Raw genomic sequence first — 25,325 nt, 5'->3', positions numbered from 1 at the left:
TGGGTATGAAATCGACCTTTTTCGATAAATGCCATCCGCCCAGTATGTTTAGCAAGAAATACCTAGTTTATTTGGGATTATTAATTTATTTCTAAAGCATAACATAAACCAATATTATTCAAAATAATTCATTTTTTTTTCATAAAAATATTAATCATAAACATTTATGTTTTGCAATAAAAATGACCTCATATATTACTGAAAAAAAAGTTTAAACAAATTAGTTGGTTTATTTAGCAATTTAAGTATTTAAATAATACATATTCGTAACGTACGCTAAACGTAAATACAAATTAAAAAAAGAAACGTCGAAATCCATAAACCAAAATCAGCCCAAAGCTGGCTGATTTTGAGGACCACATTTTTGAAGCTTTGGGAACGACTCCATTAAAACGCAATCTTTTTTGAATTTTGCATATTAAAACTTTAAAGGGTGTTCTTTCAGATGACCTTAATAAGTTCTCTTAATTGTTATAAACAAAGCTGCTATCAATTTTTAAAAAAAAGACACTTTTTAACTTCGTCTCGGGGACTGGTTAAAAAGTTATTATAATTGTTTATAAGCAGAAAATCTACAAGTTTTTACAAAATTATTTTGCAATATTTAAAATTATTTTGCTCATTTTTTTAAGTAATATTAATCTAATAAGTCTTCTTCTTTCAGAAGCTACCCTTATAATTACTTCTTCTTCGTCTAGCCATTCACGTCCACATCTGAACATTCAAAGCCTCTTCAAGTCTTCCTTTCCATTGTTTTTTATTGTACGCTACTTGTAGCTAATTTTTCCCGGCAGTCCTTTTCAGATCATCTGTCCATCTCATAAGAGGTCTGCCTCTAGGTCTTTTATGTTGGTATGGTCTTCAGGTTAAAATTGATCTGTGCCATTTGTTTAGATCGCTCCTAGCTACATGTCCAGCGTATTCCCATTTCAACTTTAATGATTTTTGCACCACATCGGTGACTTTGGTTTTCTGTCTTATCCATGTGTTTGTTTTCTTTTCCTTAAGTGATATACCTAGCATTGCTCTTTCCATCGCGTGTTGAGTAACTCTAAGTATTATATTCATATTCTTTTTTGTGATTGTCCATGTTTGTGCCGCATAAGTTAATATCGGAATAATGCATGCATCAAAAACTTTAGATCTAAGATGTAATTGAATTTGTTGATTACTGAGTGTATAGTTAAGTTTACCGAATGCTGCCCAAGCTAACTTTCTTCTTCTTTTTATTTCTTCAGTTTGAATTTCCCTATTTAGTATTATTTTTTGTCCTAAGTATATATATTCTTCAACTTTTTATATAACTTTATCGTTTATTATTGTCACGGTGTCTTCGGAGTGCATGACTTTTGTTTTGTTTAAATTCATTTTCAGTCCTATTTTAAAAGATTCAGTATGTAGTTCTAAAATCATGATTTGCATTTCTTGTAGGTCAGTAGCTACAGTAGCAGTATAATTACTATACCTACATAATTTTCTGACATATTGTTGCAAAAAAAATTAATTTGGGATAAAGTAATTAAGTAAATAACTTTTAAACTATTTCAACGATCAACTTGAAATTTTGATCATATTTTAAGCACTATAAGACCCAACCTTTTACGTAATATAAAGGTTATAGTTTTATGTTTAACAAAGTTAAAATTTATAAAACCGAAATTCTTGATTTATTTTACAAATTTCTAAGCAACAAATATGGATAGGAAGATTTAAAAAAAACGCCATTTTGAAGATTTCTATATGATCTATAAGTTTCTTACTCTCCAATGAATTAAGTCTAAAAAATCAACTGCAGGAAACATAGGTTTTTTTATAATTTCCCTAGCCTATGAAATGGATAACTTTTTACAGTCAGACTGAACTTTCATTTTCCACATAACAAATTACAAATAATTATATTACTATTTTAACCTTGTATTTTTAATAATTATGATAAAGTTAATTATTTAAAAACAGTTCCATTATATTCAGTAATAATTGTAAAAAAAATATATACGTTCTAAACAAAAAGTGATGTTTTTTTATGATAAATATCGTATGTAGTAAATTGAAACTGTTTCTCTCTGTCACTCTCGAACAATATGGTACCTACTGCTCTCGAAAATACATAAATAACTTGTTCATTTTAAATTAATTTAACAAGTAAAAAAAGCTTTAAAAAGAGATTAGTTGAAAATAAAAATAGTTTCCGCTTATACTATAAAAACTGAATATCCTTACTTTGGTAACCAATATAAGCTTCGTAACAATGATTGGTTTGACACACGAATCCTTCTTCTACTCCTCTTCCAATTACTTGTCCACAGTTCGTTAATGGACCTCCTTGGCAATTTTGACAATTTATATACGTATCTACTGGGTCTGGATCTAAAGAAAAAATATATTTATTTACTAAATAATCAAAAAATAATAGGACTGTTTAAATAATGATTACCCCGAAACTAAAGAAAGGGATACTAAAGATAAAAGGGCATAATAGAGTTTTTTTTTAATATTAAGATAACTGCATAGTTGGAACAACTGGAAATTTATTATTCTGTTTGAAAGTAGTGTGATCTAAGTTTTGAGTCCAACAAGTTCTGCTTTCTAGCAGCAAACTTCTTAACCCCCAAGCTAACTATGAGTTGGGCTTGGAAAAGAAGAAATACAAATGCACTTGTACATCTGTTCTATTGTGCTGAATGGACTATCTAAGCTCTGACGTCACAATGGACGGGTATTTTAAAAACCTTTCCAAACATTTCTAATTTGTGTGTATTTCTCCCATAAGAAGTTGGAAAAATTGGTTTTTTTAATTCATGGAATGAATGGGCGTTCATTCTGTGCGATTGGTATTATTTTTGTTGGTCGAGAATTTGTGAGGTAAAAATATCAAAGATATTAAGATATTTATTATGAATGCCCATATTTTAAGGTTATGTTATTAATATTATTTTTTACTGTATTTTAAGGTATTTTGTTGTTGTTTTTATCGCGGTTATTTTAAAATTAATCACTAAATTTATTATATAACAAATTATTGAATTTATTTAAGAAGTCAAAAATATTTAAAAAAATGTTTTATTTTTTATGTGCTAATGATTTTATCTCCCAAAAAGACCAAATATATTCGTTTTCTCTTAGTTTAAATAGTTAATAATATTTTTGTTGTCATTACTAAAAAATTTGGTAATACTGGATATCTTCAACACATGTTAACTAACTATTATATAGATAGATCTAAAAAATAAACTCAAAAAATATTTTACAACTTAAACTAGAAGAAAATGAGTAGCTATGAAAATGAATAGCTATCTTTAGTCTTTTACAGGATAAAATCAGTGACAACTAAATAATAATAAAACAATAATTTAAATATTTTTTAACTTCGAATATGAATTCAATGAGTTATTGATTTATTTTAAATATTTATTTAAAAAATAATTAAATTTTTAATCAAACAATAACATAACCTTAAAATATGAAGATTCATAGTAAATAGCTTAATACTTAGCCAAAGTCATATATTTACTATTGAAATTATTGAAATTATTTACACATAGCCAAAAGTCTATATTTACTATTGAAACAATTAAAAAAACCAATATTTGCAACTTCTTATGGGACAAAAGACTTACCAAAATGGTAAAGCCCCAGGTCCAGATGAAATACCAACGGAAATCCTTAAACTAATAGAAAAAGACTCGATTCACATTTTAGTTGAACTTTTCAATAGCATTTATACATCAGGAAAAATACCACAAGAATGGCTTTTATCCACCTTTATTATTATACCAAAAAAGATAAATGCCAAACAATGTAGTGATTACCGTACAATCAGTCTGGTGGGCCATGTACTGAAAATATTCCTGAAAATTATACACTCTAGAGGACACAGAAAACTGGAAATGGTTATCAATAATACCCAGTTTGGATTCCGAAATGGACTTGGAACAAGAGAGGCGTTGTTTGCACTGAACGTTATGTCTCAAAGATGTCTTGACATAAATCAAGATGTATTCATGTGTTTCATAGATTACAACAAGGCCTTTGATAAAGTGCGGCATGATCACCTAATCAGACTCCTGACAAAATAGAATTTAGATAAACGAGACATCCAACTAATAGCAAATATGTACTACAATCAGAAAGCAGTAGTGAGAGTAGAGAATAATACCACTGAAGAAATTGAAATAAAGCGAGGTGTGAGACAAGGGTGTATACTGTCACCAACCCTGTTTAATCTCTATTCCGAAGACGTAATGAATAGAACACTCTCTGAGCAATCCGTAGGTATTACAATAAATGGTGTTAGATTAAACAATCTGAGATTTGCCGACGACGACACCGTTCTAATCGCAGAAACACTTGAAGAGCTACAGACATTGGTGAATAAGATAGTAGACTACAGCGAAGAATATGGACTATCTTTTAACATAAAGAAAACTAAATTTATGGTAATATCGAAATCAACACAAAATGTCCAAAATTTATATTTACACAATGAAATTATCGATCGAGTTAGCAAATACAAATATTTAGGCAATTTTATAAATGAAGACAACGATAGGTCAGCAGAAATCAAAATAAGAATAGAAAAAGCCAGATCAATATTCACTAAAATGAAGAGAGTGTTCTGCGGAAGAGATTTGAGCCTTGAAATGAAACTTCGCCTGATGAGATGTTACGTACTTTCTATGCTGTTCTACGGAATGGAGTCATGGACGTTGAAAAAGATTGATACCAAAAAATTAGAGGCAGTTGAACTGTGAATGTATCGCAGAATCCTGAAAATATCATGGACCGAGAGAGTCACAAATGTCGAGATCTTAAGAAGAATGAATAAAGAAAAGGAAGTCATATTTACGATCAAAAAACGAAAACTGCAATACTTGGGACACAATACAAGAGGCGAAAGATATGAACTGCTTCGAATAATTATGCAAGGAAAAATAGCAGGAAAAAGGTCCATAGGAAGAAGACGAAACTCCTGGCTAAAGAATCTACGGGAATGGTATAGCTGTAGCAACAACGAATTGTTTCGGTCAGCAGTTTCGAAAATACGTATAGCCCTGATGATCGCCAACCTTCGGAATGAAGATGGCACTTAAAGAAGAAGAATGGGACAAATACACACAAATTAGAAATGTTTGGAAAGGTTTTTAAAAGCCCCGTCCATTTTGAGGTCAGACTTAGGAAGTCCATTGTGAATTTGGATTGTTGTTAAAGTAATATTTTATTATAAACTAGTGTTTGAAAGACAGTTTGTAGTAAACACTTGTCTTCTGTGAAACTGTTATTAAAAGAAGGAAATGGATGAACTTTATCTAGAAACGGAAGATAAGTTAAAAAATACTGTTTGTTCTAACTGTTTAAATAGTTATTAATATGATAAGTATTCTACAAAATACTTCCAAACTACTTTACTAATAACTTTTGTGTCTATTCTATATAAAACTATTATTAAAAAATGGCTAGCTTCCATATTATTTAGTTTGAATTCTCTAGGCCTAGACAAAAGGATTTTAAACGCCAGCCTAAATTATTATAAAACTTTAATAAAAGCTTAAATGTTAAATTATTTGTGACATGGTTCAATAAGTATAATTTATTTTATATATATTCAGGGATTCTACACTATTCACTGCCTTCCCTCGCTCAACCGTTTCCATCTCTCTCTGGTGTCCCATTCTCCATCGTTTAGGCCTCTTTTACTCATGGCGTCGTCTACTTCCTTCCTCCAGGATTTTCGGGGTCGTCCTCTTTTCCTCCTTCCTATGGGGCTCACTATGGAGCTCACTATGGGGCTCCTATGGGGCTCCTATGGGGCTCCCACCATACTGAGTTAAGTTGTCGTATTGCTGTTCTTGTTTGTCCTAATCTTTGTGTAATTTTTTTCTCTGTTGTTACCTTTTTCGTGATTAAAAACCCCAAGTATTTGAATTTATCCTTTCCTTTGATTGTTACGTTGTCATCAATCTGTAGATCTTCTATGTCTTCTTTACTTGTAGATAGGTACTCTGTTTTTGCGAGGTTAATATCTAGACCAGCCTTGGTATATTCTTCTTGTAGTTTCTTCATTATGTAGCTATCGTCTTGGTCTTGTGCGATCACTACTTGATCGTCTGCAAAGTTTAACGTATATAGGTATTCGTTCCGTACCGGTACTCCCATGCCTTTGCATTTTCTTTTCCATGTAGTTAAGGCTGTGTCTAAGTATATTTTGAATAAAGTTGAAGATGTGAAACAACACTGCAGGAGCCCTTTTGTTGTGGTGAAGTCTCCTATGATTCTTGTTCTCATTTTAATGGATACTTTATTTCTTTATACAGAGCTTTTGTAGCTTCTATGAGTTCCGTCTGTATTTCTAATTTGTATATTGCCTTCCATAGTTCTGACCTTGGTACGTCACTCGAGTGTCACTCGACACTGAGGAGTCGGCAGATTAAGACCTCAGTGCCGAGAGACAGTTCCTGCAATATAGAACACGATACTGGTACGTCTCGAGTGAGGGGAGTAGGCAGATTGAGACCCCGAACTCGAACCGAACCGTATCACTCTTGATAATGGCTCCAAAATGGGTGCCGAAACGTCGAGTTTTAAATTCTCAACGCGGTTCTTCCCGAGAACTCAGTAATTTTCATTTATCTGACCGCGGAAACTTATCCGAACATATATATATATATATATATATATATATATATATATATATATATATATATATATATATATATATATATATATATATATATATATAAATATATATATATATATATAAATGTAGTTACATTGGGTTTTTCGATTAACCTTGGGTAAACCTTTGCGTGCTAAGTTCAAAGCTACCATACATTTCAAACCTTAAAAAAACTTTTTTTGCAGATAGTAACAAAAAACACCACTATGTTACTAGCAAAGTTTTTTAATATTCTAACTCTACAATTCTAAGTTAAAGATCAATAATGTTTTAATAGATAATATATGGTAGCTAATTATAATTTATTCTCTTTCAGCCCTGAAGAAGCCAAATTAATTCTCTTTAGCGAAAACGTTCGGCGAAACAATTGATACTCATTAGAGTCTTTCTTGCAGATTTTCCCAATATTTAAGAGTTTACTATATATATATATCTTTAAGGAATATGACTTCAATAAGCATTATCAGTTCATCTAAAAGAGTGTTATTAGCGAAACATCTAATATGAAAAACAATTAAGTAACGATCTTACCTTTAAAAGATCTGTAGCATTAAAATGTTATTCTTGCAAAGAAACATCAAAAATTAATCTACTAAATATATCAGCAAAAACACAGAAACACAGAATGCCGGAAGATTCCCAATTTAACTAATTTTATATTAATTTTTTTTTTAATTTCACTTTTGAAAACATTGATTGATTAAATAATATAAGTGTCAATTTTGAAATGTTATATTAACAACGGAACGGCTAGGGTTCTTGACTGTTATGATCATATCATGAAAATGAAGTATTTCAAAGCTCGACTGTCAGAACTGACAGTCAGCTGGAGAGATTGAAGGAAAAAAAATCTACAAAACTTTTCCTTAGACCATTTTTTTATATATGTATATATATATATATATATATATATATACATGGTACATATATATATATATATATATATATATATATATATATATATATATATAACTCTATTTTTTCTATGTCTCAATATTTCGTCATGATTTTGTGACTTTTCAGGAGAAAACTGTAAATTTATTAAAATAATTATTATATATAAACAAACTGAATATTTCAATACTTACAACTTTAAGAGTAAAAATTTAAATTTTTTTAACATATCTAAATAAATGACATTTTTGTTTGATTTTTATTTAGGAGTTATGGTAACCGCAATATTTTATCGAGTGAATTCCCATTGTACAATTTTTAGTGAATAAGTTAAAATAAACAATTAATATTATCCATAGGACAGTATTATCCATATTATGAAGTGGAAAGATGGAATTAATAATTAATTAATTGTAACTATTGAAATATTTACTTTGGTTATATGTAATAATTATTCTAATAAATTTACAGTTTTCTCCTGAAGAAGTCACAAAATCGTGACGAAATATTGAGACATAGAACAAATAGAGTTTTATTTCCTACAGATCGATTGCTGATACTATAAATCAATATTTAAAACAGTACGGTCGAAAATAGGAAAGAAAAACCCTAAACTTTTCTTTCTACGCAGCTAGAGGATTTTTTAAAACGGTGTCCTAATTTTAAATAGTTTAGAAATCTTCTTGTATAATATCAGTCTCCTCAAAAAAAGGAATCCTTATCCAAGACCTTGCTCTCCTGCCAAAACACGAGTAGCCTTTCGCAAACGTTTTATTTTTTCGGTTGCCCTATCTCCAAGTCCAGTAATTCTTCGGTCCCTCTTTTAGTTCCTACAAGCAAATTATATTGTTACACAATATGTAATTTATTTAGTTCTTCCTCTTTTATTCATATTATTTGCGTTGGCATGCGGTATCGCTTGGCAAATCGCATAAAGTTCTTCTGTTAATATAGTTGCAGTATCTGGAATTCTATGTTTAAGAATCTCTGTATTGTTAATTATTGCCACACCGAATATATTTTCAGTTCTAGCGGCAACTGTATAGTATATGTACTTTGTAGTCAGAATGGGAGTTAATTAGATAACTTAAGTGTTATATGATAAAATTAAGGATAGTGCTATTGTTTTGGAATTTTAATACGCCACAATTGACTGTTGAATTTTTGCCATCCAAGGTTAAAAATATATTTTTGTGTTGATTTAAGGTTGGAAATTGATTCCAGTTAACTAATTTCATTGCATGTCAAATTATTATAAAAATAAAAATATTATCAAATGTTTCAAAATATTGGTTTCTGTGTTGTTTGATCTAAAATGGACTGGTTATAAAACTATTCATTAAGACATAATAAAATATACTGTTTTTAAATTTTAAATTCATTTTGTACATATTTTCAAACCAGTAACCTGGATATTACGGGTATTCCTCTATTTCAAAACATGCTAATAACGTCAAAACTTTTCTAGTTTTCAATAAAATTTATGTACATTTTTCCTAGTGCACGCTGTCATATAAAATCGATTTAGAATGTTGTTCTAAAGTTTTAAATGATAGAACTCCATTCAAGTTTATTCGTTTTCGTGTAGAGATTTCAAGTTAAATCTCATTTTATTCTACACTAAACCAGTTCATCATTATTACTGCGTGTAATTGGTTGAGTAACAATTCGAAATTAAAAGTTTATAATAACTTCGATGATAACTTCTAACTACAGTATGGCTGTAAATTATTTGCGAAGAACATATAATAATATTATTATGATATTGAAATTTAATCTAAATTTAAATACAGTTACTAATTTTATAAGTTTCAAGTATTTGACAAAGCAGACAATTAATTAATTTAATCAATCTAAAATATATTAATAAAGCACCTTGAAAAATGTTTATTACACATATAAAAACACAACCAAATATGGATATCGATTTGCCCCTTTTCTGACAATTGAGAAACTGCGCCGCCCAAATTCAATCCTCTTTAATAAATGACTATTTAACTGACTTATCAAAAGCAAAACAAACTTTATAAATTTTACTTATTTACAGTTTCGTTTCAAAAACTTTTATCTCTGTAATATTGTTCCAAAAATGGACCCTCTTGGCAATTCGACCGCTAACCTCCTTTCTTGGATCCACCCTCAAACACCGAATCTCGATCTCTCATTAACCAAAACTCCTATCCCTCTGGATTCTACATTCTCCCCATGCAATAATAAATTTTGTTGAAATTACAAATGCTGTTGCTATCAAATGCTGTACTTCTTATGATAGTATATAGAGAAACCATTACGGTTTCCACTTGCTTTTAAAACACACTTTAGATAAACAAAATTACTTTCTTTTTTAACACAACTTAATCTTTTTCACCGTTAAAAAATCTTTTTGGCATGCAAAACTCTTTCTACTTCTGATGTTAATATTCCGACGGCCAGGAACAGATAAACCTCGAATCTACTTTCAAAAACACACCAAACATACCTCTTCCCTTTCAACTATTTCTTTCTAAACCAATCGTATCTTTCTAAACACACAAATCAATTTTTCAATATTTAATGAAATGCATCACGTTTATACCACCAGGTTTTTTCGATAATAATCAAACAAACAGTCAGGTCGGTCAGATAGCCAAGCGGGCTAGGCAGCCGATTCTCATTCGCTTCACTATCAAATGGTTCAGTGGATGTGGGTTTGAGGCCCAGTTCGGTGTACAGTAAAATAAAAAAGGCTAACGCAGCAGTTTAAAATTCTAGATGAATCTGTGGCTTAGACTAGAATATGCTGGTGTCTGATCGGCCTATAGTGGAGCAGTACGGCAAGAGATAAAGGCTTGAGGCTCGGTGATACTCCTCCATAGATCCCTACCGGAAGGGCATGGCGCCTAAATACCGGTTGATATATATCAAACAAACAGACTTTCCATAAATTAATTTTCTCTTTCCATCAGGTTCTCTGTCCGCCATACATAATTTCTACCTAATATTTTAAATCTAGTATATATATATACCCGGTATTTAGGCGGCACACGCCCTTCCGGTAGGGATCTATAGAGGAGTATCACCGAGCCGCAAGCCCTTATCTCTTGCAGTACTGCTCCACCATAGGCCGATCAGATACCAGCATATTCTAGACTAAGCCGCAGATTCATTTAGAATTTTAAACTGCTGCGTTAGCCTTTTTGTTTTCTGTACACCGAGCTGGGGATTGAACTGACACATCTCGCATTGAAGCGAAGGAGAAGCCAGCCGCCCAGCCCGCTTGGCTATCCGATCGATTAAATCTAGTATATATTATATATATTTATATATATATATATATGTATATATATATATATATATATATATATATATGTATATATATATATATATAAAGGTAGAAGGCATCAGCATAGCTCGCAACAAAGGAAAGAAAATATAATAAAATATATGTAGAAGATTTCTGACTATTGGTCGTTTTTAGTATGGTGCAGTTAAGTTAGAAAAGGAGCATGTTAACTTGGGAAAGAATCACTACAGAGAAATGCGACCAATTTGTGGCAATAAGGTAAAAAACTCTGAGGTTTAAAAAGAGCAACAACTAACACATCCACGGAGGAAGCTAAGCTACCTGAAAAAAAGGAATGCCAAACGTTTAGAACTTTTCAATAAAGCAATAAACAACAATAAAAAGGTTAATACGAGTTAATCGATAGTGTAAAAAATAAAGGTAAAATTCTCGCATTCTTATACATATATTTTTTTCTTTATTGCGAGCTATGCCGATACATTCTACCTTTATTTTACTATTAAATTGATTTAACGTTTTTCGTGAGCAGACTTTTTACAAACTCTCTCTCTGATGACGGGTAGACCCAGAAACACGTGACTCAAATTAAATCGAAACGCAACCATTTTCGTATTAAATTACTTATATAAAAAACGTTTTTACGGCATACAACTTCAATTTTATATATGTAAATAGCACAACATGCATATAGGTATACTTAATGTATGCACTTATTTTCAACTTGATTAATATTATTAAAGTTTTAATTAGATCACGACACATAAACAATAAGAACTACAAATGGTATGTTGAATACAAACCTAACTCGTGTACAGCGGTACACGAATTAGGTTTGCAACATTTGCAATACTTGTGGCTGTGTCAATGGATTAAGAACTGTAGGATGATCCTGTTTTCACATTGCCGTAATTATTTATTTTCTTAGCATTGTAAGATATAAGTCAAAAATTATTAGACCAGCAAAAACAGACTCTTTATCACATCAGATACTCACCCCGTAGTAAACCAAGGTAGTGACGAAGACTAAAACTTTTACTCCAAGTATTATTTTGTAATTTTATTTAATATTTAAAATTTCATTCTTAGTACAAGAAATTAAAAAAATTCTAAATTTAAGTCTAGGTCTAATATAAGTGTTTTAATAATATAAAATAAAAAAATTAAATTATATTATCTTTATAATATGGATAATACTGTCAATAATTGTTTATTTTAACATATTCACTAAAAATTGTACAAAGGGCATTCACTCTATAAAATATTGCGGTTACCATAACCTAAATAAAAATCAAACAAAAATGTCATTTATTTAGATATGTTAAAAATATTTAAATTTTTACTCTTATAGTTGTAAGTATTGAAATATTTCCTTTGTTTATATATAATAATTAATTATTCTAATAAATTTACATTTAAGTCAAAAAATCGTGACGAAATATTGAGACAGAACAAATAGAGTTTTATTTCCTACAGACCGATTGCTGATACTATAAATCAATATATATATATATATATATATATATATATATATATATATATATATATATATATATATATATACAAAATATATAAAGTATATATTATATAAGAGATATACAAGATAATTATAGAAATAAATATTATTTATAGTAAATTTAATTATTGTCTAAACTAAATAACAAGTTTAAAAATAGTAATTGTATTTGTATGAAATTATTATAAAACAAGAAGTGTCATAAAAATTTAAACATGTGTTTCAATAGTATTATTAATTGGATGATATTTAGGACTTTTAACTTTTGACAATCGTTGCGTAGTTTTTAATTTAAACCTGTTTGGAATAAATATATGATAACTAGAAACGAATTGATCAAGAGTAGTGATTCAATATGAAGAACCGCTATTTTGTGACGCTAACCGTGACGATGTGATCTTATGGTGCTATACTCGTGACGCCCGCCTCAGCATTTTACTATAAAGATAAAAGTAATGCAACTCCAGTAAACAAGCTTCGCTTCAAAAATATATCAGAAACCGTTCTTTGTTGACATCCAGTTGAGTTATGTGCTAAAACATGGGAAAAACGCCAAAAAATGGGGTTTTTAGAATTCTGCGAATTTGCAGAAGCTAAAATCGCAAACTGAACTTATCCAATTAAAAGAAATGAAAAAATACCTAAATCTAACCTAAATATTGTTTAAACTATTCAAATATTTGAATTTTAAGCTCAATTTAAATCCAAAAATCCAAAAAAAATCAGAGAGTTTCTTCAAAGAATCGCTCAGGAAATCTCTTTTTTTTTCAATAGGGTACCCCTGGGGATACCTAGAGAGCTAAAAATTTGGATAAAGGAGTTTCTAATTGTATACTTTTGAGCTTCTAATCCCAAATAAAAATCCAGCCTAATGCTGATTTTACGATCTTTTCCCGCTATAGCTTTTATCTGACTTTTTGGACCATTTTAGAGTGTGACAATTTTACATATTTATAATATTTAGACTTATAGCATTTATATGTAAGAATAATAGCTAGGTACGTTGAAAATATCTTACCATCTGGAAATTGTACTGAACCAAGTGGATTATGAGCTGAAACGAAAATAATTATTACAATACTACTAATTGCAGAAATACAATACTTATATAGATATATTGGTAGTTAGATCATGCCAAAAAGATAATAATTTTTTATTTAATATTTAAAGTACCTTTTAGAAATTTATATTATGCCAATTTAAATTTACAAAAAAGTTTTTGAAAATATCTTAAAAATTGAGACTTGAGATTCTTAATTAATGCCTTTAAGGCAATCAATAATAATCATGCAATGAGTGAATTATGATTTTAATTTAAGCAACTTGTACTATGTTAAATCCGCAAATAAAAACAAAAATATAAAAATTATGTAAATTAATAAAAAACGATAAAAAATAGTTTCATTTTATTTATTTATAATTAGTTATTTCTTATTTTAACATGCAGGTCTTGACGGAATAAGTGTAAATTTGAATATCAAATTATCTAACATAATGTAATTTGTTTATACCCTTAACCTTATATTTATACTATTATCTATTATCTTATTGTGATAGCACAGTGGCCAGAACACAAATCTCTGGAATGGTGGAGGAATTCACCAGGACAGAGACAGGCGAAATAAAAAGTTCATTGTAGAACATTCGCCAAAATTTACAGCAGCCTCAATACGCAAAGACAGGAAAACAGTCAAATGCTGATGGGATTAGCAGACGAAGATCTATGCATATTCTGTCACCTAGAGGAAGAAACAACAGAGCACATTTTCTGTCAGTGTACCAGTCTGGATTAAATACGTAGAAAAAACTTTTGGAGATATACGAAGTAACACTGGTATTACAACAAACACCAATTGCGAATCTGGACCACCATTTATAGTCGAAGAAGTAAAATATGCCATCAAAATCACCAAAGATGGTAAAGCAGTAGGCCGTGATAATTTTCACTCAGAATTCTTAAAACGTATGGACTATGATGGCATAAAATGGTTAACAAATATATTTAACAGTATATATGATACGGGCGTCGTTCCCCAAGAGTGGTTAGTGTCAACTTTTATAAATCTTCCAAAAAAACCCAATGCGAGAAAGTGCGAAGACTATAGAATTATAAGCCTTATGAGCCATTTACTTAAAACATTTCTAAAGGTCATTCACAAAAGAATATATACAAAATGTGAGGAACAACTAACAAGAACACAATTCGAATTTCGTGATGCTCTGGGAACACGGGAGGCCCTTTTTGCTGTAAAGGTGCTATTTCAGAGATGCAGGGATGTGAATTGTGACATATACGTATGCTTTATAGATTACCAGAAGGCATTTGACAGAGTAAAACATGACAAATTAATGACTCTAATGCAAGAAATTGGAATTGACAACAAAGATCTTAGAATTATCAGAAACATTTACTACAATCAAACGGCCAAAATCAAAATAGAAGACCAGTTAACTGATAAAATTGCAATAGAACGTGGAGTACGACAGGGCTGTATTTTGTCTCCATTGTTGTTCAACATTTATTCTGAATGGGTATTTAAGGAAGCTTTAGACGGTTGTGCGAAAGGAATACTAATAAACGGTGAATGGTTAAATAACATTAGATATGCAGATGACACTATAGTTTTTGCCGATAATCTGAATGACTTACAGATATTAACAAATCGCATAACAGAAGTCAGCAACAGATACGGACTAGCTCTTAACATAAAGAAAACCAAATTTATGACAATTAGTAAAAAACCAATACTAAACGCTCAACTTACAATCAACCAACAGAATATCGAAAGAGTCGAGCAATATACATATCTAGGCACCAATTTAAATAGCCAATGGGACCACTCAACAGAAATTAAACAGCGAATAATAAAAGCAAAAGCAGCATTCGTTAGAATGAGAACCGTTTTCAACAGTCGAGACATATCATTAAAAACAAAATGCCGTCTATTGAACTGCTACATATTCACAGTTCTGCTTTACGGAATGGAAGCATGGACACTGACTGTTGCATCTATGAATCGGCTCGAAGCTTTCGAAATGTGGTGTTATAGGCGCATCTTACGTATATCCTGGGTTGACAGAGTTATTAATGTGGAGGTCCTGCGTAGAATGGGGAAAGAATGTGAAATTCTCATGACCGTCAAAACTAAAACGTTGGAATATCTAGGACATGTAGTGAGAAATCAAGAACGTTGCGGCGTTCTCCAGCTGATTCTCCAAGAGAAAGTAAATGGTAAGAGAGGACCGGGAAGAAGACGCATTTCCTGGCTTCAAAATTTACGAAAGTGGTATAACACGACTACCACTGAACTGTTCCGCGCTGCAATAAATAAAGTAAAGATAGCCGTGATGATCGCCAACATCCGGAACGGATAGGCACTTTAAGAAGAAGAAGTACCAGTCTGGTAAATGTGCGGTTCTTTACATTAGGCGAAGAAAACCACCGACAAAGAGCTACATGGAAGGTTCAGTCTCGAAGCTGTTGAACCTTTAAAAAAGGGTCAGGCTAAAGAATGTAATCTAGGATTAGAGGACCACAATAGATTTAAAAAGGTCGCGGTGGAATAGGCCAAAAGCCACCTCATCGAATTTATCATCTATCTATCTACTATATATAACAATAAAGATAGAGAAATGCACCATTTAATGAGTATTTTAATAAAAAAAATTAGTTTTGTCGAAAGGGGGTCAACATTGTTTTAAATGATTCCAGTTGAAAACTGATTACTTTAAAAACTTCTAAATATTCTTTGTCAAAATTAAACTATAACAAGAGGGCCAATATTTTTGGAGATGTGTATATACTAGCTCATTGTTGTCTCATTGTAACAATTGCTTGAGTGTTAGAACAACTCATAATACTTACGTATACTCCAGTAAATGATCGTAAAAATACGGCGAAACTGTATAATTTTCAGTTTCACCAGCGAATTGCATGAAAATTTGGATTTATGTTTTACTCATGCTTCATTTTACTTTTGGACTTGTGCCGTTGGTTGTTTATTATTTTTTAGGGGCGAGAAATACCTCTATTTGAAAAAAAAATAGTATAATTGTAAATTAAAGCGGGTAATTGATATAAATTATCTTTTAACCTTCATCGGACTGGCCGGGGTTTATTTTGACCCCAGATCACAATTTTTGGCAGTTACTTTATAGATTTTAATTGTGATTCGGTAGTCTTTCATCTATCTGTAGTTTACATATTGTATTAATAAAAAATTATGCCTACAAGAACATTTAACGGATAGATTAAATTTAAACTTCAATTGTATAGGCTGGTGTCTCCTTATAGCCCGGCCGGCCTTTTATGTCATATAAAAGGAATTCTAATAAAATTTTAATTGTAATAATGTGATATATTTTACGGATTAGTACCGACTATTAGTATACTATCGTTTTATGTAAGGGTTTTACATGTTTAAATGGGGAATTCCCCGAGCTGCGATAAAATTTAACGAAATATTATAAATATATTGAGTTCCAGTGTCAGTTGGATTCTTGTCGTATTTGTGAATAGTGCATAAAATTCTAAACATGAATTACGTTTCATTTATATCTAGCCACAAGCAACTAAGTGAAGATGAACGTTTACGTTTACTTGAATGTGATCATCCAGAGCTTGATATCAATGAGAAACTAGTAAGTCATTTAGAAGATGAAGACAATGTAACAGAGGTAGAAGAAGTAAATGACCTTAATATTGATCAAAGCATAGATCAAAATAAACCAACAGTTACTGACTCCGAAGGCTTACCGTTATATGTATCTAAAGACGGAACTGAGTGGTCAAGGTTGTCAAAAAATACAAAAGTGAAACGCGCAAAGGCCAATATTCGTAGATATGCTCTAGGACTTACAAATTACAGTGATGATTTATCAAGTATTAAAAACGCTTTCCTTCTGTTTCTTTTTTTCAGTCGAAATTTATAACATAATTGTCATGGAAACTAATCGGAAGGCTCAAGCGTATCACGATAAATGGAATAGTGAAAACCCAAATAAAACTGAAGTGTATGTTTGCGTTGATTCTGTAGAGAGTCAAGCCTATATTGGAGTATTGCGTATAATTGGAGGTTTTCATGGATCGAAAGAGGTGATCGATATGCTTTGGTGTGACGATATTGCTTACTGCCGTCTTATAATAAAATCTGCTATATCTAGATATAGATTCAAACGAATTACTTTATTTATACGTTTTGAAAATTTTGAAACCAGACAAGAACGAAAATCAATAAATAAAATGGCTCCAATAAGAGATGTATCTGATATTTTTATTTCTAATTGTAAGAAATCACTTAATCCAGGCGACCATGTATGTAGAGTAGCAGCTCGTGCCTTTTAGAGGTAAAGCACTATTCCGAGTTTATATGAAGAGCAAACCTGACAAGTGCGGATTAAAGATATGGGCCTTTGTAGCCTTGTGCACTACTTTTTTTATTGTAAACATGCAAATTTATTTGGGTAAGTTTTTAAATTGCCAATAAGAAAAGAAACAAATTTTTATGTTTATTAATTTTTAGGAAAACAAGATCCTAAGGCGGAAAAAGCTCAAGGGCAAAGAGTTGTCCTAGACTTGATAAATTTTTTTATGAGTTTGCAACTTGCGGAAAAGTTATGGGAGACGAATATAACTCTATGTGGAACTCTTCGAAAAAGTAAAACGTTTATTCCAAGGGAGGTTTTATCAGCATCATATACAACAGATTATTTAAGTATGTTTGCTTTTAGAAAACATCGAACGTTAGTCTCTTATGTTCCAAAACCAAGAACTGCAGTTATCTTACTTTCAAATGAGCATGTTGGCGAAAAAGTGGCTGGTGAAGAACACTGCTATAAACCTGAAATTATTTTATATTACAACAAAATGAAAGGAGCCGTCGATACAACCAATAAGTTGGCTAAAGAATATGCGGTACAAAGAAAAACAAACCGTTGGCCGATGGCTATATTAATTCCTATAAATTGTGGCAACTCAAATATCCTGATTGAAAAAAGCAACATATGAGTAAGCGTAAAATGTATACTTTGGCAATGGGCAAAGAACTTATATAGGAATATGTTTTCAGACGTTATAACAATAAGCACATCGAAAAGAATAAAAAGCGTCAAATGGCAGATGTATTCCCAGAACTTTTGAATATTACCGAACCCAGAGTAGAATAAACAATAAATACAAGGAGGCGGTGCCATGTGTGTTGTAGAGGCAAAGACAGAAAAACTAGTAAAATATGTGTAAAATGTAACAATTTTGTATGTCTAGAACACGCAAAATCAGAGACAGTTTGTGTACATTGTACAAATAGTATGTAGTTGTTATTTAGTCTGTTAGCGTCGGCAGTAGAATATTTTGTAGTAATGTGTATGCTTAAAGGTCGTGACATATTATCATGCACGTTGCGTTTCCAGCACATAGCGTTTAGTTTCCGAAAAATATAATTTAAATGGTTTTAAATATGAACAACTCACACTGTCCCGAACGTAGCGTTTCAGACACTTAACGTTTCCGTTCAGTATATTCGAAAACAATATTTTACTGATGCCGACGGCTACGTAACGAGTCGTAACCGGTTGGTACCGATAATGTGAATTAGATGTCCGTCGTTTTCTCCTCGTTGTTTATTTAGGTATCTGTTTAATTTTGATACAAAATATTTAAAAAAATAATTTTCGAGGCTATTTTGTCATTTATGCATGTGTTTTTATTGCTTTGTGACAATTAATCACGGAAGTGATAAACAATTAGGACTTTTGTACGGAAGTGATACCTCTTCTTTTTAAAAATACTTTTTGGTTTGATATGTATGGCTTCGTTAAATATAGTATTTTGTTTTTTAACTGAAGCTGTAATTAAATTTAAAACATATTTAAACTGAATCTAAACAGAACTATTCATTCTAAAATTTCCATAATATTTTTCATCGTCATCAATTATTTCTCTGTATAAAGTCCAGAAAGTGGGGTTAGATCGGTCACACACTCCGAAAAAATAGTTGCAGTATCGCAAAGACTGCCCTAGAGTGGAATCCCCAAGGGAAAAGAAAAAGAGGTCGCCCAGTACAAACTTGGAGAAGATCCATCATGGACGAGATAAGAGGCCAAGGAAAGTCTTGGAATGAGGTGAAGACCTTAGCGCAAAATAGATCCCGATGGCGCGTTTTCACTGAAGCTCTATGCTCCACTTAGGAGTTCAAGAACCTTATATATAAAGTCCAGTATTCACCTTGCTTCTTCCTTTCTCTTAGCATTGGATGTACTTCAAACCTTCTTTTTAACAAAGTTTTTCATTCTTCATCGTTAAGTAGAAGAGCAATTGCACATAATATTCGTCGAGAAAAGCGAGATCGTATCTTCACCGAACCAAACTGAAACGTTCTATGTATGAAAACGTGAACGCGCAGTCTGATTGCTGGGGTGGAAACGCTACGTACCGGAAACTATACGTGCACGATAATATGCCGCGACCTTTAGTCTAATACTATAAGTATTTAATACTATAAAAATATTGTGTTACTGGTACAGTTTTTTTTTCGTATAAACATAGTTCACCCATTTAATAAAAGTCAATAGTGAACGTCAATTAACATTAAACAACATAGTTTTGGTTTTATCACAGTTTAACCCCTATATCTAACCTCCTAAAATAGCTATAATTAAAACAATATTATTCAATACCTTGTCTCCATTGATTTGCATGGAAATTTGGATTTAGGTTATACTTACCCTCCACTGGACTTGTGCCGTTGGTTACTTTTTATTTTTTAGGGGTGAAAACTACCGCTATAGGAAAAGAATCATATAATTATAAATTAAAGCAATTTGGAATTATTTAATTATACAGTGACATTAAATTTTAATTTCTGTACTGTTATAATTTTTTACCACATAATCTCTACCCTTATAAAAGCCACCCCTGGCGAAGAAATTCGAATGGTGGGAGTATTTTTTTTTATTTAAACATAAATACAATAATTTTTTTATTTAAATTGTTATGAATTTATTTCATAACAACCTTATTAGTTTGTAAGTATGGGTGAAAGTCGGTAAGTTAATAACACATGATGTGTATCTTAGAATGTCCAGTATACGCGTGCTGATACCTCCTAAAATATGTGATTGGTTTTTCACTCATTACTCGGTTAGCGTTTAAGCTATGAAAACTATTTTGTAGGTTTTTTTAAGGGAAATAAGATTATTTAAACAAATTTTTTTAAACCGTCATTTTTAAAAGAGTTGTAGTTGAAAGAACCTAAACGAGTCACTAATCACGAGTGTATGCAAACTTTGAACAGAAATATCTTAACTAATTTTTGAAAACAAAAAAAAAAACAAAATGTTCAGAAAATCAAAAATATATTTTTGATGGATTCGACCGTTACTTGATGGAAATTCATTTTATGTAACAATAAAACATTGAAAACTTTGTTTTCAAAACTTCCACAAAATTTATTTTAAACTCTTATCACTACAGCTGTTTCGGCAGAGTGCCTTTCTCAAGTGATCTATTTTTGGCATGCGTTTACAGTTTTACAGTCTCTAATGAAATAGGTTGAGGGGGGGAGAAGTGTTTGTCTCAAGTTGGTCATTCAGAATTATATCTGTATTTTTTAATTTGTTGATTTCCATAGATTCTAACAAAGATAGTTTAAGGCCTTTATTTTGAATGTGAAGAATTTTAAATTCGTCACTAAAAGAATGATTATGATCTAGAAGGTGAAGTGCGTATGTAGAATCTGTTTTTCCATTATTGAAAGCCCTTTTATGTTCTACTATTCGTTTATTAACATTTCTATCAGTTTGACCGATGTAAGTTTTTGGGCAGTTGCCACATTTAAGTTTGTACACACCACTGTGTACGTGTTTTTTATTTTGGCTCTTGTTGTTTTTAATATATTTGCCTAGGTTGTTATTTGTTCTGAAAGCTGGTGTTATTCCTTTCTTTTTTATGTGTTTGGCTATTTTGTTGATATTTTGCCTGTATATGTAATCGAGCAGAAGGTACTGGGTTTTTTCTCTGGTGGTGGAAATACTAATTTATGTTATGTGGGATGGGATTATGAATTGTGTATAGTCGTGTCAGTATGGGTTGGTTTATAAAATATGAAGAAGTCATGTTTGTTTTTAAGTCTGATAATTTTTAAATCTAAAAAATTTATGGATTGATTTTGTTCTGTTTCTATTGTAAATTCAATATGACTATGAAGTGAGTTAATATACGATAAAAATTGGTCGAGTTGCCTGTTAGTTCTTGTGAAATATACCAGTACGTCGTCTACGTATCTCCACCAATAAAAAAACTGTTTGAATATGGGATGTTTTGAAATCTTTGTCTCTAGATGATCCATAAAAATATCTGATAGCAATGGGCTTAGAGGATTGCAGATGTGTGTAGTGGAACCAAAAATTCCTGTTACAAAGAGAATAAAACAGCCATTTCAATTAAAAATAAATCAATAGAAAACAATATAGTGTTTACAAAAGCAGACAAAGGTAACACTACTACTACTATAGATAAAATAGAATTTAATAACAAAACAATAGAATTTTTAAAGAATAAAAATATTAAAACGTTACACAAAGATCCGATAGAAAAGTATCAAAAACAAATTAAGCTAGCGTTAGAAAATTCAAAATCAATAGTTAAACCAATAGAACAAAATACCTCAATATCATGAACCCACAGCCTCCTAGATTATACTCTTTCATTAAACTACACAAACCGGATCACCCAATAAGACCTGTAGTTTCTTTTCATACAGCTCCGTCATATAAACTTACAAAAAAACTGTTACTGTTCAAAAAAAAACTGTGTGATTATTTTAGAACACACTAAATTTTCACCTAAATTTGCCATAAAAAATACAATAGAACTAGTTAATAAAATATAACATTTTTAATTACCTAACAACTCCAGATTAATTTCATTTAACGTAAAAAATCTTTTTCCTAGTACCGCCCCTACAGAAACTTTTATTCTAGTAAAAAACCTTTTAGACCAAAATAGTACAAATCCAATCAATACATCTGAAATTTTGCATCTTCTTGAAGTTTGCACAAACCAGGACTACTTTGAATTTAATAATGAAATATATACAAATAACAGTGTAGGACTTATAATGGGCAATCCTCTAAGCCCATTGCTATCAGATATTTTTATGGATCATCTAGAGACAAAGATTTCAAAACATCCCATATTCAAACAGTTTTTATATTGGTGGAGATACGTAGACGACGTACTGGTATTTTTCACAGGAACTAACAGGCAGACTTTTTTTCAATATTTTAAAAATTTTTTTCTCAATTTTCTTTTAATCAAGTAAAAAAAAGGTCAAACTTTTAAATCATATAAAAAATAAATAAAAAAGTAAATTATAAAGCGGTAACGATTAATTTCATTTTGGATGCTAATTGGGCGGCAATTTTCACGATGTTTTTACCAAAAAAAGGAACCAATGTTATTTTGGGCGTAACTCGCTTAGTTTTGTTGCTAGAAACTTAAAAGAAAAACAAAAATAAAGCTTTTTTAAACACCTTCAAAAAGTTGTGATGTGCTACATTTACATTTACAGTTGTGATGAAAAAAAAAGCTACATTTTTTGGTTATTTCACGTTAAAATATTCGACTTGGAATTGAACAACTTGACAAATAAAAATCTACTTTTTATGAACTACAACTCTGCTTGGACTTCATAAGTACACCATTTTTCTTTGTTATTTTATGAGCTATGTTTTTGTTAAGGAATATTTTTCGATAAAATACTTACTTTTTAAGTTATTCGTGAAAAACCTTCTGAAAACGTGGTTTTATTTTAAAAAATGAACATTTTTACTCGAAAATAACACAAAAAGTAATTAACATAGTGAAAAGTAACTTCCGGACTTATTTTTAACGTATGTTTTTTCATCCCCAAGAAGAAATGGTTTTCATCACCCAAGTAAAAGCAACTTTTGGGTTCAAGACCAAAAGTAAAGTCAATGGTAAGAGAAACCTAAATCCAAATTTTCAAGCAAATCCATCGTGAAGAGGAAAATTACACTCCAAAAGATCATTTACCGGAGTATTACTCATTTTCAGAATGTTTGTTACTTTCATTTTTATTGCAAGTTTAATTCAGCATAATTCTTAAAAAATACTATTCAAATTAGATATAGTCGATTGTTATAAAAAATTTTAGAATTAGCATCGATAAACTAGAAAATCATGATAAAAAAAGCCGTAATAATAATTATTGTGCTGTTAATCAAATTAATTCTTTGTATTTTATACTAAAATAATACTTACTATCCACGTCAACACCAATACAATTTACTGTCGCTAGCAGACACACAAAATTCCAAACTATTTTAAACATAATTAAAATGAACTCTCTAATTGCTTTGTCTATAAATTAAACTTAGCTAATAAGCATTATGTATATATCGAGATGAAACTGTTTAACAGGCTTGTTAAATAGCTAACCCTTTGCCATTTATTTATTACCTTTGCTATTTGAAAGATTAGTTTTTTAAGCGGTTGACATGTACCAAATGTATTTAATTGAGTCATAAACATTTTTGGTTAATTTAACACGTACATTTAATCATAAAACGAGATTTTATTTTTAGTTTCTCATAATTATGCAAAATATAAATTAAATTATTTATAAAATCCGTAAACTAATTTTCGAAACCAAATTCAGATTTTTGCTTTAATCTGTGCCTTTTAAGAATTGCAAGGCAAAACAGACGTTGATAAAGATGTTATTAGAGACATGGGGAATCTAAAATTTGCATTCCATAACATATCTTCTCAACTAAGCAAAAATCCTTAGCGAATTGGTTTCTAGTACTCGTACAGAGTGAATCGGAATAAAAAGGTAAAGACAGTTAAGATTTGATTTCACGCATAGTGCGTCTGTGTATCCGCTTAAATCATTTATATTTTGAAGGTTGTTTCTCTCAAAGGGTTTCATAAGATGTAATTCCAAATCTTTAGTCAAACCAGGAAAAACAAAAACACTACATGTGGTGCAAAATTTTTATTAACCTTGGGTGGGCGCCCTTTTAAACCTACTGTCTTAACCTGTTTGTTATACAACTAGTCTTCGATCTCTGCGGTATCATCCTTGCGGCTGCATTCTTCACAGATGGGTTATAAATGCTCTAAACACATAAATTTGGGACACTTGTAACAACGGTAATGACTTTTAATTTTTTTTTGCTTGGCCAGTAACTACACCTTTCATTTTTGTAACTTCTCTATTTTCATGATAATCAATTTGGATGCCCAATATTTCCGAAAGTGATCAATTATTTTTAGGAATATTGTCCTGTTGAACTCATCGTTTTGTATAATCTTTTAGTAAATCATAACCAAGTTTTTCCAAAAAAAAAATTTTTCTATACTGCGTTACAAACGTTTGAATCAGTGTGGGTGTATACTGCAGGCGGGTTTGCCATATTTCGCTTATTTTGTGTATTATCATAAATAAATCCTCCTTTTGTATTCCAAATCAGTTAACAGCGACATTCGTTTACAAGTATAGTTTATTTCACGAAAAATGTTTGAGTGCTTAATGGTTACCTGAGTTGATCCTATTCTGTATACAAGAGTCTCCCAATAAACTACCGAAGTACACAGGGTCGCACTTCAGAAAGTTTGTTATTTAATATATTTCATTGGTAGCTATGTAATACACCATTATAAAAATTTATTAATTTATTTCATATGGTATTTTCAGGTTGTTCAAGTGAATATACTTGATAATTGAACAATTTTTAACATGAAGAAAGTAGTTTTTTTGTTCTACGTGATTAATTGTAGTATATGGATCTAAATTCAGAAAGGTACATTCCTTCACACTTTTTACAGGCTTAGGACTGTCAGCAAAAACTGGCGTGTTTAAAAGTTTTTGCTCTTCCTAATCGGATATCGTTAAAAATGTATAGTAATAATAGTTCTATTTACAGTATATACATACAAA

General features: G+C 30.7%; 2 protein-coding genes across 3 annotated transcripts in view; one reads left to right on the top strand and one right to left on the bottom strand.

Moving 5' to 3' along the window:
* LOC140434621 (uncharacterized) overlaps positions 1 to 23,811 on the bottom strand; it is a 35,209-nt gene extending 11,398 nt beyond the window's left edge. The window contains exons 1-3 of the mRNA XM_072523015.1: positions 23,645 to 23,811; positions 13,382 to 13,417; positions 2,221 to 2,367 (exon numbers count right to left, since the gene is read on the bottom strand). Of these exons, the coding sequence (XP_072379116.1) occupies positions 2,221 to 2,367; positions 13,382 to 13,417; positions 23,645 to 23,714 (253 nt within the window). The 5' untranslated portion in view covers positions 23,715 to 23,811. The remainder of the gene's footprint in view (positions 1 to 2,220; positions 2,368 to 13,381; positions 13,418 to 23,644) is intronic.
* The window catches only part of Lgr4 (Leucine-rich repeat-containing G protein-coupled receptor 4), an 832,616-nt gene that overhangs the window by 697,154 nt on the left and 110,137 nt on the right, over positions 1 to 25,325 (top strand). The window lies entirely within an intron of this gene.

The sequence above is a fragment of the Diabrotica undecimpunctata genome, chromosome 2 (assembly GCF_040954645.1).
Source record: "Diabrotica undecimpunctata isolate CICGRU chromosome 2, icDiaUnde3, whole genome shotgun sequence".
Lineage (NCBI taxonomy): Eukaryota > Metazoa > Arthropoda > Insecta > Coleoptera > Chrysomelidae > Diabrotica > Diabrotica undecimpunctata.
Note: the sequence above shows the minus strand (reverse complement) of the source record. Positions and strands in the feature narration are given on the sequence as shown.